Below are 14,484 nucleotides of genomic sequence, written 5' to 3'. Positions count from 1 at the left end.
CCCTTCCCTCGGCCCCCCTCCTACCAGCTGGCTGTAGGAGACGTGAGGCCCATCTTCTGCGTACAAGAACCACCAGGCTGCTGCGCCCACCGTGGCTGCACCCACATAGCCTGTGATGGGGAGAAGCGGGAAGTCACTATCGGGGTGGTGGCGGCTGGGTGAAGGACAGTTAGTGATCCAAGCCTTGGGAAGGACGATGGGGTTCCTGCTTACCCCCAATGGCCATATAGCGGAAGAAGAGCCAGCCACTGATGAGGGGCTCCTTGGGACTCCGGGGGGGCCGGTCCATGATGTCCAGGTCTGGTGGGTTGAAGCCCAGGGCAGTGGCTGGGAGCCCATCAGTCACCAAGTTCACCCACAAGAGCTGTACAGGGATCAGGGCCTCGGGCAGCCCCAAGGCCGCTGTGAGGAAGATACTGCGGGAGAAAGGCGGTCACACGTCAAGTCCGGGCCCCCAAGTCCCCATGTCACTCCCTCTTAGCCCCGGGCTACTCACCAGACCACCTCGCCCACGTTGGAGGAGATGAGGTAGCGGATGAACTGCTTCATGTTGTTGTAGATGGCCCGGCCTTCCTCCACCGCCGCCACGATGGTGGAGAAGTTGTCGTCAGCCAGCACCATCTCAGAGGCTGTCTTGGCCACCGCAGTGCCAGATCCCATCGCAATGCCAATCTCAGCCTTCTTCAGGGCAGGGGCGTCATTGACACCGTCCCCTGTCTGGAGGAGGAGATGGGCTCAGGGCCTGTCCACACACAAGCACGCACGGGCCACTCCCTGCATTCATGTCACCAGTGTTCCAGGAGCATCGTGTGGACAATCAGACACCTCCCCGCCCCGGGACCCCGTGTGACTCCTCACCATGGCTGTGATCTCATCGTAGGACTGCAGATACTCCACGATCTTGGACTTGTGGGAGGGCTCCACGCGGGCGAAGCAGCAGGCGCGTCTGCAGGCTTCCCGCTGCTCAGCCAGGGGCAGGTCGTCAAACTCACGGCCAGTGTAGGCGCGATCCGTCACCTCCTCGCTCTCCGAAAAGATGCCAATTCTTCGGCAGATGGCAATGGCTGTGCCCTTGTTGTCTCCGGTGATCATGATAACCCTGATCCCAGCATCCCGGCATAGCTGAATAGAGCCTGTGACCTCTTTGCGGGGTGGGTCCAGCATGCCCACCACACCCACGAATGTCAGGTCATTCTGGGGAGACAGCAGGCCAGGCCAGGTCACAGCGAGTTTGGGACAGGAGCCAGGACACAGGCACACAGGGAGACTGACTGGGAGATGTTGGGAAGTGGAGGTTTGCTGCCTTGTACAGAGCTGGGATAGAGCACATGCTGAGCCCACACAAAACCCTGGCTTCCCTCCCCAGCACCACAGATAACTAAAAATGATGTAGCATTGACTGGCCTGCGGATGGCTAAGGCTTTCTCAATGTCCTGTGTAACTACAGTGTGTGTGTCCCTGGTGCTCTACCACTTGAGTCACATCTCCACTTCTGGCTTTTTGGCTGGTTAGTTGGAGATAAAGACTCTCATGGACTTTCTTGCCCCAGCTACAGACCTCAATCCTCAGATCTCAACTCCTTGAGAAGCTAGCCACCAGCCCCTTGTCTGTGGCCATTGGGATGATAAAGTAGGAAATGACAAGCGTGGTGGAAGGCTGGCCAGGGACGATCGGGACTCTGCCTCTTCCCAAGTTCCAGGACAGGAGGAAGCTCCATCTGCTCACCTCGTATTCCATGAACCTGGCTGAGTCATCCAGGATCATCTCCTCGCGCTTAGGGGGTGTGTCTCGGGTGGCCAGGGCCAGGCAGCGCAGGGTGTCCCGGCCGGTGCCCCACTCCTTAATCACGGCCATGATCTTCTCCTTCACCGGGCCTGTCAGCGGCACCCGGGTGGTACCAACTCGCACATAGTTGCAGCGGTCAATGACACCCTCGGGGGCACCCTAGAAAACCAGCACAGCATGAAGGGACCCCCTGCTGCCTTTCAGGGTGCAGTGGGAGGTGTGAGCATACAGAGGGGTCTAGGATTAAGAGGAAGCGGTGGAGGCACGTTCTGATTGCTGACCTTGACGAACATCTTGTTGCCTACAGCAGCTCGGGAAGACTTGGCTGGGGAGCAATAGACTGACATGGACTTCCTGTCTCGGGAGAACTCCAGTGTGAATTCCTTCTTCATCAGCTGACGGATCACCTGGGAGGGAGAGGCCAGAGTCCTTACACCAGTCCATGAGGATCCGGAGGTCAGAGCAGACCCCAAGCCAAGGCCAATGCAAAAGCAAAGCCTAGTATCCACAGCACATAAGGAGAGAATTCCAATACTCGCGTTGCCACCATGTTTCAACATCTTGTGCCACCCACGACTGAACTCAGGACCTCATACATGCTAGGAAGAGGTGTACCACTGAGTCACCTCCTCTTTCCCTTCCCAAGTGTTTAAAGTACAATAGACTCTGTACAGCTTTCTCTCCAGCTGAATTTACAGTGAGGACGGAAATAACCATGGCCAGAACAATTGAAGAACTGAATTTCTCATTTTCACCTTGATTTACTTTTAATTAATTTCAATGTAAATAAGCACACGTAGTGGTAGTATCAGTGCCTAACACACAGTAATCTCACCAGGCCATGGCTCACGCCTGGAATCCTAGCTATTCGGGAGGATGAGATCTGAGGATCCCAGTTCGATGCCAGCTTGAGCAGGCAAGTCCAGGAGTCTCTTATCTCCAATTAACCAACCACAAAACCAGAAGTAGCACTGTGGCTCAATGTGGTAGAGCACTAGCCTTGAGCAGAAGAGATCAGAGACAGTGCCCAGACCCTGAGTTCAAGTCCCACAGCTGACAAAAAAAAGTATCCTGTAAAACCTTGGGTGCCTGTGGCTCACACCTGTAATCTAGCTAATCAGGCGGCCAAGATCTGAGAGTTGTGGTTTGAAGCCAGCCCAGGCAGGAAAGTTCGTGAGACTTTTATCTCCAATTAACCACCAGAAACCCCAAAGTGGTGCTGTGGCTCCAAGTGGTAAAGCACTAGCCTTGAGTGAAAGAGCTGAGGAACAGCACCCAGGCCCTGAGTTCAAGCCCCAGGATTGGCAAAACAAAAACAAGACTGAATGACAGCTTTGTCTTTCCCCCCTAAATATCCATGCTATATGTGGATATTAAGCCATAGAAAAAAATAAAAATTAAAAAACAAATTTTTGTTTCTATTACTTGTAAAATTGAAAAATTAACCCTCTCTTGGTAGATATTTAGGTTGTCTTTACTTTTGTGTTAGAGTAAATAAAGCAATAATGAAGGTCTGGCTCATATTAAAAAGGAGGCAGAAAACAGGAGGACTGTAATTCAAGGGAGCCTGGGGAAAAAAGTTCACGAGACTCCATCTGAAGAGAAAAGCTAGATGTGATGGTGCATATCTTTCATTTCAACTATGGTAAGAAGTATAAATAAGAGGACCACTGTCCAGACAGGCCCAGACAAAATGCAAGACACTATCTCAAAAATAAGAACAAAAAAGAGTTAAAGGCATGGCTCAAGCAGTAGAGTGCCAGCCTAGCTGGTAGTGCATGTTTATAATCCCAGCAATGGGAAGTTGAGGCAGAAGAATCCTATATATGTAGCACAAACCTGTCTCATAAAAACAAACAAGAGCTCAGAGTGAGCATAGCATAATTGCCATTGCTTGATACCAGCCATAATCCTAGCTACTCAGGAGGCTGAGATCTGAGGATCATGGTTCAAAGCCAGCCCGGGGAAGAAAAATCCCTGTGAGATTCTTATCTCCAATTTACCACCAGAAAACCAGAAGTGGAACTGTGGCTCAAAGTGGTAGAGCACTAGCCTTGCTCAAAAGAACTCAGAGACAGCAGCTGGGCCTTGGGTTCAAGCCCCACAGTCAAAAGAAGAAGAAGAAAAAAAAAAGAACAGAAAAGTCTGCAAGGTTCCATCTCCAACTCCACAAGGCACATGTCTACCAAAAAAACAGGACTGGTTCAAGTGGTAGAGCACCAGCCATGAGTCACACGCAAGTCAAGCAAGCATGAGATCCTGAGTTCAAACCTCAGTATTAGACCAAAAAAGAAAACAAAGTGACTGTCTAGCTGAAGCAGGGAAGCCCCAACTGTGGGTGCAGCAGCAGCACACCCCAGACCCTAGACTAGAACTGGGATCTGCACCAACAAGCGTGCTCTAGAGACGAGGGGGTCGTAGCTGCCTTAGGGCTGTCCCAGAATGTGTCCTGGGGTCCATCCCTGCCCATTCCAAGCTGGGACACAACCAAACGAAGCAATCTCCTTGGGCACAGAGGTCGCAACAGAAGCCATACAACTGTGGGGACAGTGGGGCCCCCTGAAGTTCTCCTGGCCCTGACAAGGTCCTGGCAGGAGCAATGGCCTTGCCCACCTCGGGGTGCAGGTCCTGGCTGAGTGCAGTAAAGTGAAGGCCTGTGGTAGGCACCCCAACTCACCGAGTTGCAGGCATTTGCCCTTTCCACCTTCGAGAGACTTCGCACTTCGGTGTTAAACACGTTCATCTTCTCCACCAGGGTGGTGAGCGCCGTCTCGGTGGCCTCCCCAACCTTCTCATAGACACCTTTGGTCTGAGATGGGCAGAGGAGGAGGCAGTGGGTGGACCGGCTCCTGGACCCTTGCTCCCACCCAAGTCCACTTTCATGGAGCGAGAAAGCAGCCAACAGCCCCTCCCTCCCACTCCTTCCTCCTCCTGCTCGTGGGGAGCAGGGCACAGACACCCCCTCTCAAATGGAAGGGAAGAAGACACTTGGTGTGTGTGGGGAGGGGTTACCTCATTGAAGTCCAAGGAGGAGTCATTGCACAGGGCACAGATGGTGGCCAGCTCCACCAGCCCGTCATACTGCCCTGCCCGGATTGGCTTATCATTCTTCAAGCTGGTGGTGGACGGGCAGGGAGGAAGGCAGGAGAGAGATGGCAGAGAAGAGGATGAGTTGCAGAGGGGCCATAGACAAGCGGACAGGAAGACAGGGAGAGCCGCAGCAGAGAAGCAGGTTGGGAAAGGAAGGCGGGAGATAAGAAGGAAGGGAAAGCTAGCCAGGGGCCAGGGATCTGGGGTAGGGGGTGCCGAGAGGAGGGGGGATGCAGGGATAACTTACACTTCCCCCTCAGGAGCATAAGTGGAACCGGTAATGGAGAACTCATTCAGTGAGCAGATATCACCGTCCACCTTGTCAATGATGAACATCTGTAGGGGGAGGAGAATATGCATGCAGATGTTGGTCTCAGGAACCTCTCCCTGCCCCATCCAGGCCGGCCTTCCTTCTTCCCTGGCTTCCCCTTCCCCATCCCATGGCTTTGTGATCACGTTCTAAAAACCGAACTAATATCAAACCAGGCTGGGACGTTTTCACTTAATTAAAATAAGATGTAAGCCAAGAGCCAGTGACTCATGCCTGTAACTCTAACTATTCAGGAAGCTGAGATCTGAGAATCACGGTTTGAAGCCAGCCTGGACACACATACATATACCACATTAATATTACATATGCATATATTATATATATATCAGATATCAGATAAATGTGTCAGCGACACATATATAAATCAATCAATCAATCTACTATCTATCTATCTATGGAGAGATCCTCTGATCCTAGGCAAATGCCTAGGATCAAAGTAGAGAAAAGATTAGGAAAGTGGCATTGTGGCTCAAGTGGTAGAGTGCTAACCTTCAGCAAAAGAAGCTCAGGGACAGTGCCCAGGCCCTGAGTTCAAGCCCCACTACTGGCAAAAAAATATTAGGTGCTCTATGGGCTGAGAAGGTGGCTCAGGGGTAGAGCGCTTGCCTTGCATACATGAGGCCCTGGGTTTGATTCCTCAGCACCACATAAGTAGAAAAAGCCAGAAGTAGGACTGTGGCTCAAGTGGTAGAGCGCTAGCCTTGAGCTGAAGAGCTGAGGGACAGCACTCAGACCCAGAGTTCAAGCCCCACGACCAACAACAACAAAAAATTAGATGCTCTGGCCTAAAAAGTATTGTTCAAGCTGGGTACTGGAGGCTTGTTTCTATGTTCCTAGCTACTCAGAAAGCTAAGATCTGGTGGATAGCAATTCAGAGACCAGATAAGGGGGAAAAAAACAGCAAAAAACTAGGGCTAGAGGTATAGCTTAAGTGGTAGCATACCAGCCAAACAAGCAAGCTAAATGAACACAAAAGCCTGCGTTAAAACCACAATACTACCAAAAAAATTAAGCTAATAAAAAAGCTGGGCACTCCTGTCGTCCCAGCTAGTAGGAGGGATCATGGTCCAATCCAGTTCTTAAGATTCCATCTCAAAGTCGGGGGCCAGTGGACTCCTGATTAGCCTGTAATCTCAGGAGGCTGAGATCTGAGGATCGAGATTCAAAGCCAGCCCAGCAGGAAAGTTTGTATGACTCTGATCTTCAAAAAACCACCAAAAATCTGGAAGTAGCACTGTGGCTCAAGTGGTAGAGCTCTAGCCTTGAGCTGAAGGGCTGAGGATCAGCACCCAGGCCCAGAATTCAAGCCGCACAACCAACAACAGCAACAAAAAGATTCTATCTCAACAGAAAAAGCTGGATGTGGTGGCATGTTGACTGTTAGATCAACTAAAGTGGAATCATAGATAGGGGAATCACAATCCAGGCTAATCTGGGTTAAAAAAGAAGAGGAGGAGCAAGAGGAGGAGGAGGAGAAGGAGGTGGAGGAGGTGGAGGAGGAGGAGGAGGAGGAGGAGGAGGAGGAGGAGGAGGAGGAGGAGGAGGAGGAGGAAGAGGAGGTAGAGGAAAAAGATGAAGAAGAGGAGAAAGATGAAGAAGAAGAGGAAGAAGAAGAAGAGGAAAAGGAGGAGGAGGAAGAGGAGGAAGAAGGTCTATCTCAAAATCAAATGAAAACAAAAGAGCAGAGCAAAAAGGGCTGAAGGCATGGCTCAGGTGGTAAAGCTCCTACCTAGCAAGCATGAAGTCCTGAGTTCAAATTCTAGTAGCATCAAAAAGCAAAATAAAAAGAAATGCTGCCGAGGATTAGCATAGCTGGGTGCTGGACCCTCTCATAATGGGACCTTTCTGGAGAGCAGTTGGCTGCATAGACAGGAGCAATAGGACCCACAGACTTGAGTTTGGAAGTAAGCTCTGAGTACACACACACACACACACACACACACACACACACACACACACAAATACACATTATGAGAGAGGGGTCTCATTGTCTAAGCTGGCCTTAAACTCCTGGGCACAAGCAGTCCTTTTACCTCAGCTTTCTGAGTAGCTTGGATTATAGGCATGTACTACAACACCCAGCTCTCCTTCCTATCAACTGTATCCTTTGGCAACTCGCCAAATCCTCCAGAGCTTCAGAAAAATGGGGCTAATTGACCTTCCCCCAATGGCCTCTGAAAAGGATCAGAGACAGCAGGTGGCAATGAATGGGATAGAGACCGTTGCTCTAACAAGACCAGCTGATCCTTTGCATTGCTGGTCGGATGACTCTGTATCTGCCCTTTGAGCGTTTCCTAGACCAGGCCAAGAAGCCACCAGTGGTGTAGGGCTGAGCCCATGCTTGGAGGACTGGTTTCCCACCGCCCCTGACCTTGCAGACAGACATCTGGTTGGTGGTAAGGGTGCCTGTCTTGTCGGAACAGATGACGGAGGTGCAGCCCAGGGTCTCCACGGACGGCAGGCTCCGCACGATGGCGTTCTTCTTCGCCATCCGACGGGTACCCAAGGCCAGGCAGGTGGTGATGACAGCGGGGAGACCTGCGGAGAGGGAAGGCATGCTGAGAAAGGAACATCGCAAGGGGAGAGAGAGGAAGATCGGCTCTGGTCAGCTACCTAACAGTCCGTCTTATGCCCTGGGACCTGGAGAAGGTCTCTGAGGGAAAGCCCATCCTACCTTCTGGAATGGCCGCCACAGCCAGGGCCACGGCAATCTTGAAGTAGTAGATAGCTCCTCGGAACCAGGAGCCCCCGTGGACGGGATCGTTGAAGTGGCCGATGTTGATGAGCCACACGGCCACACAAATGAGGGAGATGACCTTGGAGAGCTGCTCCCCAAATTCATCGAGCTTCTGCTGCAAAGGGGTCTTGTCCTGCTCGGTGGCAGCCATCTGGTCTCGGATCTTGCCAATCTCAGTGCTTACGCCAGTGGTGGCCACGATGCCCAGGGCCTTGCCGGCTGCGATGTTGGTACCCTGGGGGAGGTACAGGAAGAGGAAGGAATCAGGTGAGGGGGCGGGGGACCCTTGTACTGTACCCCTCCTGTGCTGAGGGGCTTCTCATGCTACCAAATTCCTCTCCCAAGCCAGGGCCTCTGGCTTGATCGTCTCACAGCTGGTCTTCGACCACTCACCGAGAAGAGCATGTTCTTCTTATCCTGATTGACAGCTCGGGGGTCGGGGACAGGGTCAGTGTGCTTGATGACAGACACTGACTCACCTGTGGAGAAAGGGGCCTTAGAGAACGTCACCGCCTTTTCCCTGACTTCCTGCTCCTAACTCCTCTCTTCCATGCAGGATGGGGCCTGCCTAGTAAGGGACCAAACCACCATCCAGGAGGAAGTCCCGCCTCTGGAGGAAGCTGCTCCAGGCAAAGAGGAAGTCATGACCCTTAGAGTTAAGACCTTGGCCCCAGTCCCCTGGAGGTGTGGACGCTGGCCTCTCCATCCCAGTGGAGCCACAGATGTGACCATGTTACTTCCATCTTTTTCCCAGAATCCCATGCTCCTCACTTGAAGAGTTTAGGAGGATTCTGGAGGAAATGAGTGCTTCTCTGGGTTTGTGTGAACCCGTGTGCCTTTGGAAGCCATGGCCCATGGCTACCTCTTCTCCCATGTCTCCTAGTAAGGTCAGCTGCCGCTGACATTGCTGCTACTACAGAACCGTGAGTGGGTTGCTCTTTATCTCCCTAGCATCTCCCCCGTGCCCGGCCACCCGGGTCACCCCCACCGAGTGCTCCCACTTAAGCCAGCAGACCTGTCAGGATGGACTGGTCAACCCGGAGGGTGGTAGATTTGATGGATAAAATGCGGATGTCTGCAGGGACTTTGTCCCCCACTGTGGAGAGAGCAGAGAAGAGGGAGGTCCGTTGGAAATGGTGCTTTTCTTCCTTCCTATAACCTCATCTCTGTCTGACTCCCTCAACTGTCCATCTTCTAGGTCCCAGAGTGTGCATCCTGGGCTTACATGAGACCCTCAGCATGTGGTCCTGACACCTCCACCAGCAACCCCCACCCCCACCCCCCAGAAAACCACTCCAACTGTCCTCCTAATGAACTCTTCTCTTCCTACTGGCTTTAAGGATATGAAGGGAGCCTCCCAGAATCCCTGGGTACATAGTCCAGGCTTATTCAACAAACCCTGACCAACAGGCAGGAAAGTAGGGATGATCGAACTAAAAATCAAGAAGGATGGGAAAGGGATGAGAGAGAAGAGAAAAGCAAGAGAGGCAAGAGAAGAACTCAGACATCAGGACGAGTCAGAGGGAGGCCATGGCAGGGAGTGGAGAGGTCTGGCAGGACAAAGGTTGGAGTTGAGAAAAAAAAAAAACAGGAAAGTGAAGCCAGAGAGGATGGGGGGGGGGGGGGCGGGGGAAACAGAGGAAAGGCAGGGACAGAGGGGTCCCAGAGGAGTGATTACCTCTGGAGGATACCCTGCTACACTCCAGAGGTTTTTGGGGGGGACCAGGGCCTCTGTCTCATGTTGCTCTGGTCCCACCGGCAACAGAGTCCACCCTCTTTCCTTTCCTGTGTTTCTAAGGTCCCACACAGACCAAGCAGAAAGAGGAGGGAGGAGGTAGACCACGGGTCCCGTAGACGCCCAGTCACCCAAGCTCAAGGGGTATTTATAGACATTCACGGCACTGACTCCAAACTGTCCATGAGACAGGGCAGCCCCGCCATGGGGCTCTGGGGTCTTCAGCCTGCCTGCCCTCTTTCTCCTCAGCTTCCCCCAGGGGGCAACATGTGTATGTGATAGAGGGAAGGAGGCCTAGAAAGATTGCTCCACCGAGCCAACGGCCTGGAAACACGGGAAGGCCTGCGCAGGGCAAATATAAAAACCGCTGAAGGGGGCAGAATACTAGTAATCTTAGCCACCCGGCCCCCACCCCTCCCCGGGCCGGCATTAAGTGTCCCTCCGTGGGGGCGGGGCCCTCCTTCAGCTCCCTCCTCCTGGTCCCGTGCTCCCCGAGCTGGGACCTGAGTTTCCCTTACATGGCCGGGGGCTTGAGCTTCAGCCCCCCTCCTCCCTTCTGCCCTCACTCCTTCCCCTTTAGAGGCCTCAAGGGCACTAAGAGGTCAAGACTGAAAGCTGACCAAGCTTGGGGGGCGGGGGGGTAGAAGGAGAGGGAAGCCAGGCCCAGAGCGGGTGGAGATGGGGCCGTTGGCAGGGACTGAGTTCCACCTGTTGCTTGCAAGTGTTAGGGGAGAGGAGGGGGAATAGGGGGTCTGCCTGCAGCCTCAGGGACAGGACTGGCTGTTCCTGCTGAAACTCTGCAAGGGAGGGGGTGCTGTGGCCCGAATGTCCTCGGGTGACCTCCTGAGGCGTCTGGGAAGGAGACACAGACTCCACCATCCTCTTGGGGCTGACCAGCCTCTCTCTCTTTCTTGGCATCAGACCCAAGGCCTCCCATCCTGAACCACTCAATCCCCATCAACTCACCAGCCACCTCCACGATGTCCCCGGGGACGATGTCCCGAGCCTTGATCCTTTGCACTGACTTGCGGTCAGCTCGGTAGACCTTCCCCATCTCGGGTTCATATTCCTTCAGCGCTTCAATGGCATTCTCTGCGTTGCGCTCCTGAGGGGAAGGTGGAGGAAAGCAGTTGGAAGGGGAGGAAGATCGGAGACTGGGAGGGAACTGGCTTGGGTGGACTAGAGAGGGGTGGTGGGAGGTGTAGAGATGGAGGCCCTGAGTCTCAGGAGAAATAGGGTTTCATAGAAGAGGCAGACTTAGGCGGCCACAGCATACATGTGTGTGTGTGCATGTTTGTGCACATACACGTGTGTGTGAAAATGTCACCTATGGCTAAAATCAGATAAGAGGGCTTTGGACAGAGAAGAAAGGAGAATCAATGAAAATCAGGAAACAAGAGATAAAGGAAGAAGAGGGTGGTATAATCAGAGAAAGAAGGAACTCAAATTAGTCTTTGTTGAGTTTTTACTGTGTGCCAGGCACTGTCCTGTTCCTCTGATTCAACTCACATATCAGGGTTATTAATCCTTTTTTTTTTGGAGGGATGGGGGCTGGTCTTGGCGCATGGACTCTGGGCCTGGGCACTGTCCCTGAGCTTGCTCAAGGTGAGCACTCTACCGCTTGAGCCACAGAGCCTCTTCCAGCTTTCTTGAATAGTTTCCTGCCCAAGCTGCCTTTGAACTGTGATCCTCAGATCTCAGCCTCCTGAGTAGCTAGGATTACAGGTGTGGGCCACCAGCGCCCGGCTATTAGTCCTATTTTATAGATGAGGAAACTGAGGCTCAGACACATAAAGGAGTTTGCACGGGGTCACACAGCCAGCAAGTAACAGTGGTTCCCAGTCTCCCAGATTGTGCTAACACTATCACATGACCTAGCCATGTGAGAGGGTCAGAGGAGGGAGAAAGATGATGGAGGAGGAGGAGGAGGAGGAGGGAAAGGAAGAAGAGGAGGAGAAAAAAGAGGAGGGAGATGGGGAAGAAGAGGAAGAGGAGGAGAAGCCTAGAGTTGGGATGGGGGGTATCAGCATCACATCAGGTGGTGGGACAAGAAACATGATCAAAGCTAACCTGCCAAACCCCCACGATGGCATTGGCAATGAGGATCAAGAGGATGACAAAGGGTTCCACAAAGGCAGTAATGGTCTCTTCACCTTCCTCAAACCAAGCCAGCACCTGAGGAGCAGAGCAACGGAGAATAACAGGTCACAAGGACCCAAGTTCCAGATGCGATTGAGCCTGTGAGCAGAAACAGAGGGAGTACACAGGGGCGGGGGGGGAGAGAGCCTGCAGCCCCACATCTGTGCGAAGTTCTGTACACCGCTGGCTCAGAGCACAGGGGCACCGCCGCTGGCATGATTCAGCGCGAACCGGTCAGGCACATGGACAACTTTGGCATTAACTGGGAATGCTTTCAGGTTTCTCTGACTGAACCGGTGGCTTATAAGCAAAGCTCTGGGATACCTAGGCCAACAAGCCCTAGGAACACATCCATCCCAGCCATCACTCAGGAGTCCAAAGCCCATGGTGAAAACTCAGTGCTCCTCATAGGCACCTAGCCCACCCACAGCCCTCCCCCACAGCCCTCCCCCACTGCCAAGGCTGGGAAGCTCTGATTTCACGAGGGAGCAGGAGCAGGGAGATAAGGTTACGGGGCCTCCTGTACACACCCCGCCCCAGCTGTTGTCACTGCCAGGCAACAGCCACAGGCAAATGTCAAGGAGCAAATCTGAGAAGGGAGAAGGGAAGCCCTGCCAATTTGCAGAGGCAGGGGCAGACAGGGCCTCCGTTAAAGAGACCAAGGGGCAGGGAGGCAGGTTTGCCTCCTGTGACTTATCTTCCATCTGGACTAAAAACTACGATGTTAAGGAAATTCCAAACTATAGGATGGCCTGCTGGGATGGTGAGGGTTGTGGACACTGGACTGAAGGTAGAGTCCCGAGGACAGGAGAGAGGTAGCCAGGGCTGTGAGGGCCTAAGGAGGCCCAGAAAGGTTAGGAGTGAGTTAGACTGGACTGATAATACGCAGGACTCCAAATTACAACCCTGATGGGGGAATGAGGCGCACAGGGAACCTAGATCTAGTCAGGCTTCCGCGTGCATCTGTAGTCAACTTCGCACCAGGAGTGCTTTCCCGCTTCTAGGAGCCAGTTTTTTTTTTCCTCAACCAATCAGCATTAGAGACCAGGGAGGGCGGGCCAAAGATGCCAGAATGCTGGGGATGGGTGGCATGGAGAGGTGCACGGCATGCTGGGAGTTGTAGTGCCCAGAATGTTGCAGCCTGTGAGTCCCAGCTGGAGCCAGGCACTTGGGGGGTAACCCGAGCCCTCGAAGCCCTTGAAGCTGTGAGGGTGGCTTAGTTTCAGTGTTTTGGCTGAGAACATACCTTAAGCTTAAAATAAAGCCTGCCCGTAGGGTATGGGGGAGGATTGGAATCAGCACCCCACCTCCCCCAGCCCGGGTTGGGAAATTGGGGATGCTGAGGGCCTGGACTAGGGGGGCCTGGGATGGTGATGGCTGTGAGCAGAGCTCTGATCCCCCCATATACCCCAGCCAGCCCCCTCCCAGGCTCCCCCCATACTTACGAAGGAAATGCAAGCAGCCAGTAGAAGGATCCGCACCAGGAGGTCTTCAAACTGCTCTACCACCAGCTCCCACAGGGACTTCCCTGGGGGAGAGGCAAGGGGAGGGAACCCCGGGGTTGAGATCTGAAGGATGAAGGTCTGAGACTGCATGTAGGTTAGGGGCCAGGGGTTAGAGTGCCCTGAATCCCTAGGGTGATAAGGACAGGCTAGCTCAATGCCAAAGAGCTGCAAGAACAAGAGTCTTTAAACAAGGCATCCAAGAACAAGTGTCTTTAGAGAACAGAGCGGCAGTTGTTCAAGGGTGGGACACTTCAAGGTGAAAGGGCCTGGAGACTACAGCCCCCCCCAAACTCTAGTCCTTGGGAGGAAAATATTGCCTTTTTTTTCTTCTTCTTCTTCCTCCTCAGAGCTAAGGACCAAACTCAGGGCATCACAAATGCACTTGTACTGAGTTAAATCTCTACCCCCAAGATGTAGCCTTTAATGAAGAGGGGGGTAGGACCTATAACCAGAGGGCAGGTAAGGGAGTGGCACAGATAGGGGGGAGGTTTTGTGGGAGCTCAGCGTTTCCAGGAACTTACCTTCCTCGGCAGGGAGCTCTACACAGAGAAAGAAAGAAGAAAAAGTACTTATTCATTTGGGGCTCCGCTTTATGCCCCTCTGGTACCCAGGACTCTGGTGAAGGTGAGAGAATCAGGCCACCATCAAAAGGGCACCCGAAGTTCATCAAGGTCATCCCGTAAAACCTCCCCCCAACTCCAGAGCTCAGGACCCCGTTTTCTCGGAATCTTTGCCCGGCCACGTGAGACCATGACCCAGTTCTCCCCCGGGACACCCTTCGGGGACAGTTCCCTTCTGTGTGCGCGGGAGGTGGGCGCAGGAGGGCATTACCAGCTTATCCCCAGAGGGACACTTACCATTGGGGCCGTATTTCTCCAGATGTCGCTTCACTTGATCCGGGGTGAGGCCTGTGGTCTCACTCACCCCAAAATAGGCCAAACATTCCTCTGTGCTCTTGGAGTGTGCAGCCTCCATTGCGCACCCTTCTTGGGGGGCCCAGGGGGCGATGTGTTCCTTCCGGGGGGGCGCTCTCAATTACGGGGGGGCCTTCCTCAACGTATCCACCTGCCTGTCTGGGTTTCTTCCTGTTTATCACCTGCCCCCCCCTCAGCCTTTTCTTCCTTCCACGAAGCTCTGACCCCTCTTCCCACTTCTAGCAGCC

The 14,484-nt window shown here is 53.3% G+C and overlaps 1 protein-coding gene across 1 annotated transcript in view; it reads right to left on the bottom strand.

The window, feature by feature from the left end:
• The window catches only part of LOC138815026 (sarcoplasmic/endoplasmic reticulum calcium ATPase 1), a 16,072-nt gene extending 1,588 nt beyond the window's left edge, over window positions 1-14,484 (bottom strand). The window contains exons 1-18 of the mRNA XM_070004261.1: window positions 14,180-14,484; window positions 13,844-13,861; window positions 13,263-13,345; window positions 11,749-11,853; window positions 10,645-10,783; window positions 8,959-9,039; window positions 8,337-8,422; window positions 7,881-8,178; window positions 7,578-7,744; window positions 5,123-5,211; window positions 4,798-4,900; window positions 4,463-4,594; window positions 2,067-2,192; window positions 1,726-1,944; window positions 859-1,194; window positions 497-717; window positions 214-416; window positions 25-110 (exon numbers count right to left, since the gene is read on the bottom strand). Of these exons, the coding sequence (XP_069860362.1) occupies window positions 25-110; window positions 214-416; window positions 497-717; window positions 859-1,194; window positions 1,726-1,944; window positions 2,067-2,192; window positions 4,463-4,594; window positions 4,798-4,900; window positions 5,123-5,211; window positions 7,578-7,744; window positions 7,881-8,178; window positions 8,337-8,422; window positions 8,959-9,039; window positions 10,645-10,783; window positions 11,749-11,853; window positions 13,263-13,345; window positions 13,844-13,861; window positions 14,180-14,297 (2,610 nt within the window). The 5' untranslated portion in view covers window positions 14,298-14,484. The remainder of the gene's footprint in view (window positions 1-24; window positions 111-213; window positions 417-496; window positions 718-858; window positions 1,195-1,725; window positions 1,945-2,066; window positions 2,193-4,462; window positions 4,595-4,797; window positions 4,901-5,122; window positions 5,212-7,577; window positions 7,745-7,880; window positions 8,179-8,336; window positions 8,423-8,958; window positions 9,040-10,644; window positions 10,784-11,748; window positions 11,854-13,262; window positions 13,346-13,843; window positions 13,862-14,179) is intronic.

The sequence above is a fragment of the Dipodomys merriami genome, unplaced genomic scaffold, assembly GCF_024711535.1.
Source record: "Dipodomys merriami isolate MVZ:Mamm:240054 unplaced genomic scaffold, mDipMer1.0.p SCAF_62, whole genome shotgun sequence".
Classification (NCBI taxonomy): domain Eukaryota; kingdom Metazoa; phylum Chordata; class Mammalia; order Rodentia; family Heteromyidae; genus Dipodomys; species Dipodomys merriami.
Note: the sequence above shows the minus strand (reverse complement) of the source record. Positions and strands in the feature narration are given on the sequence as shown.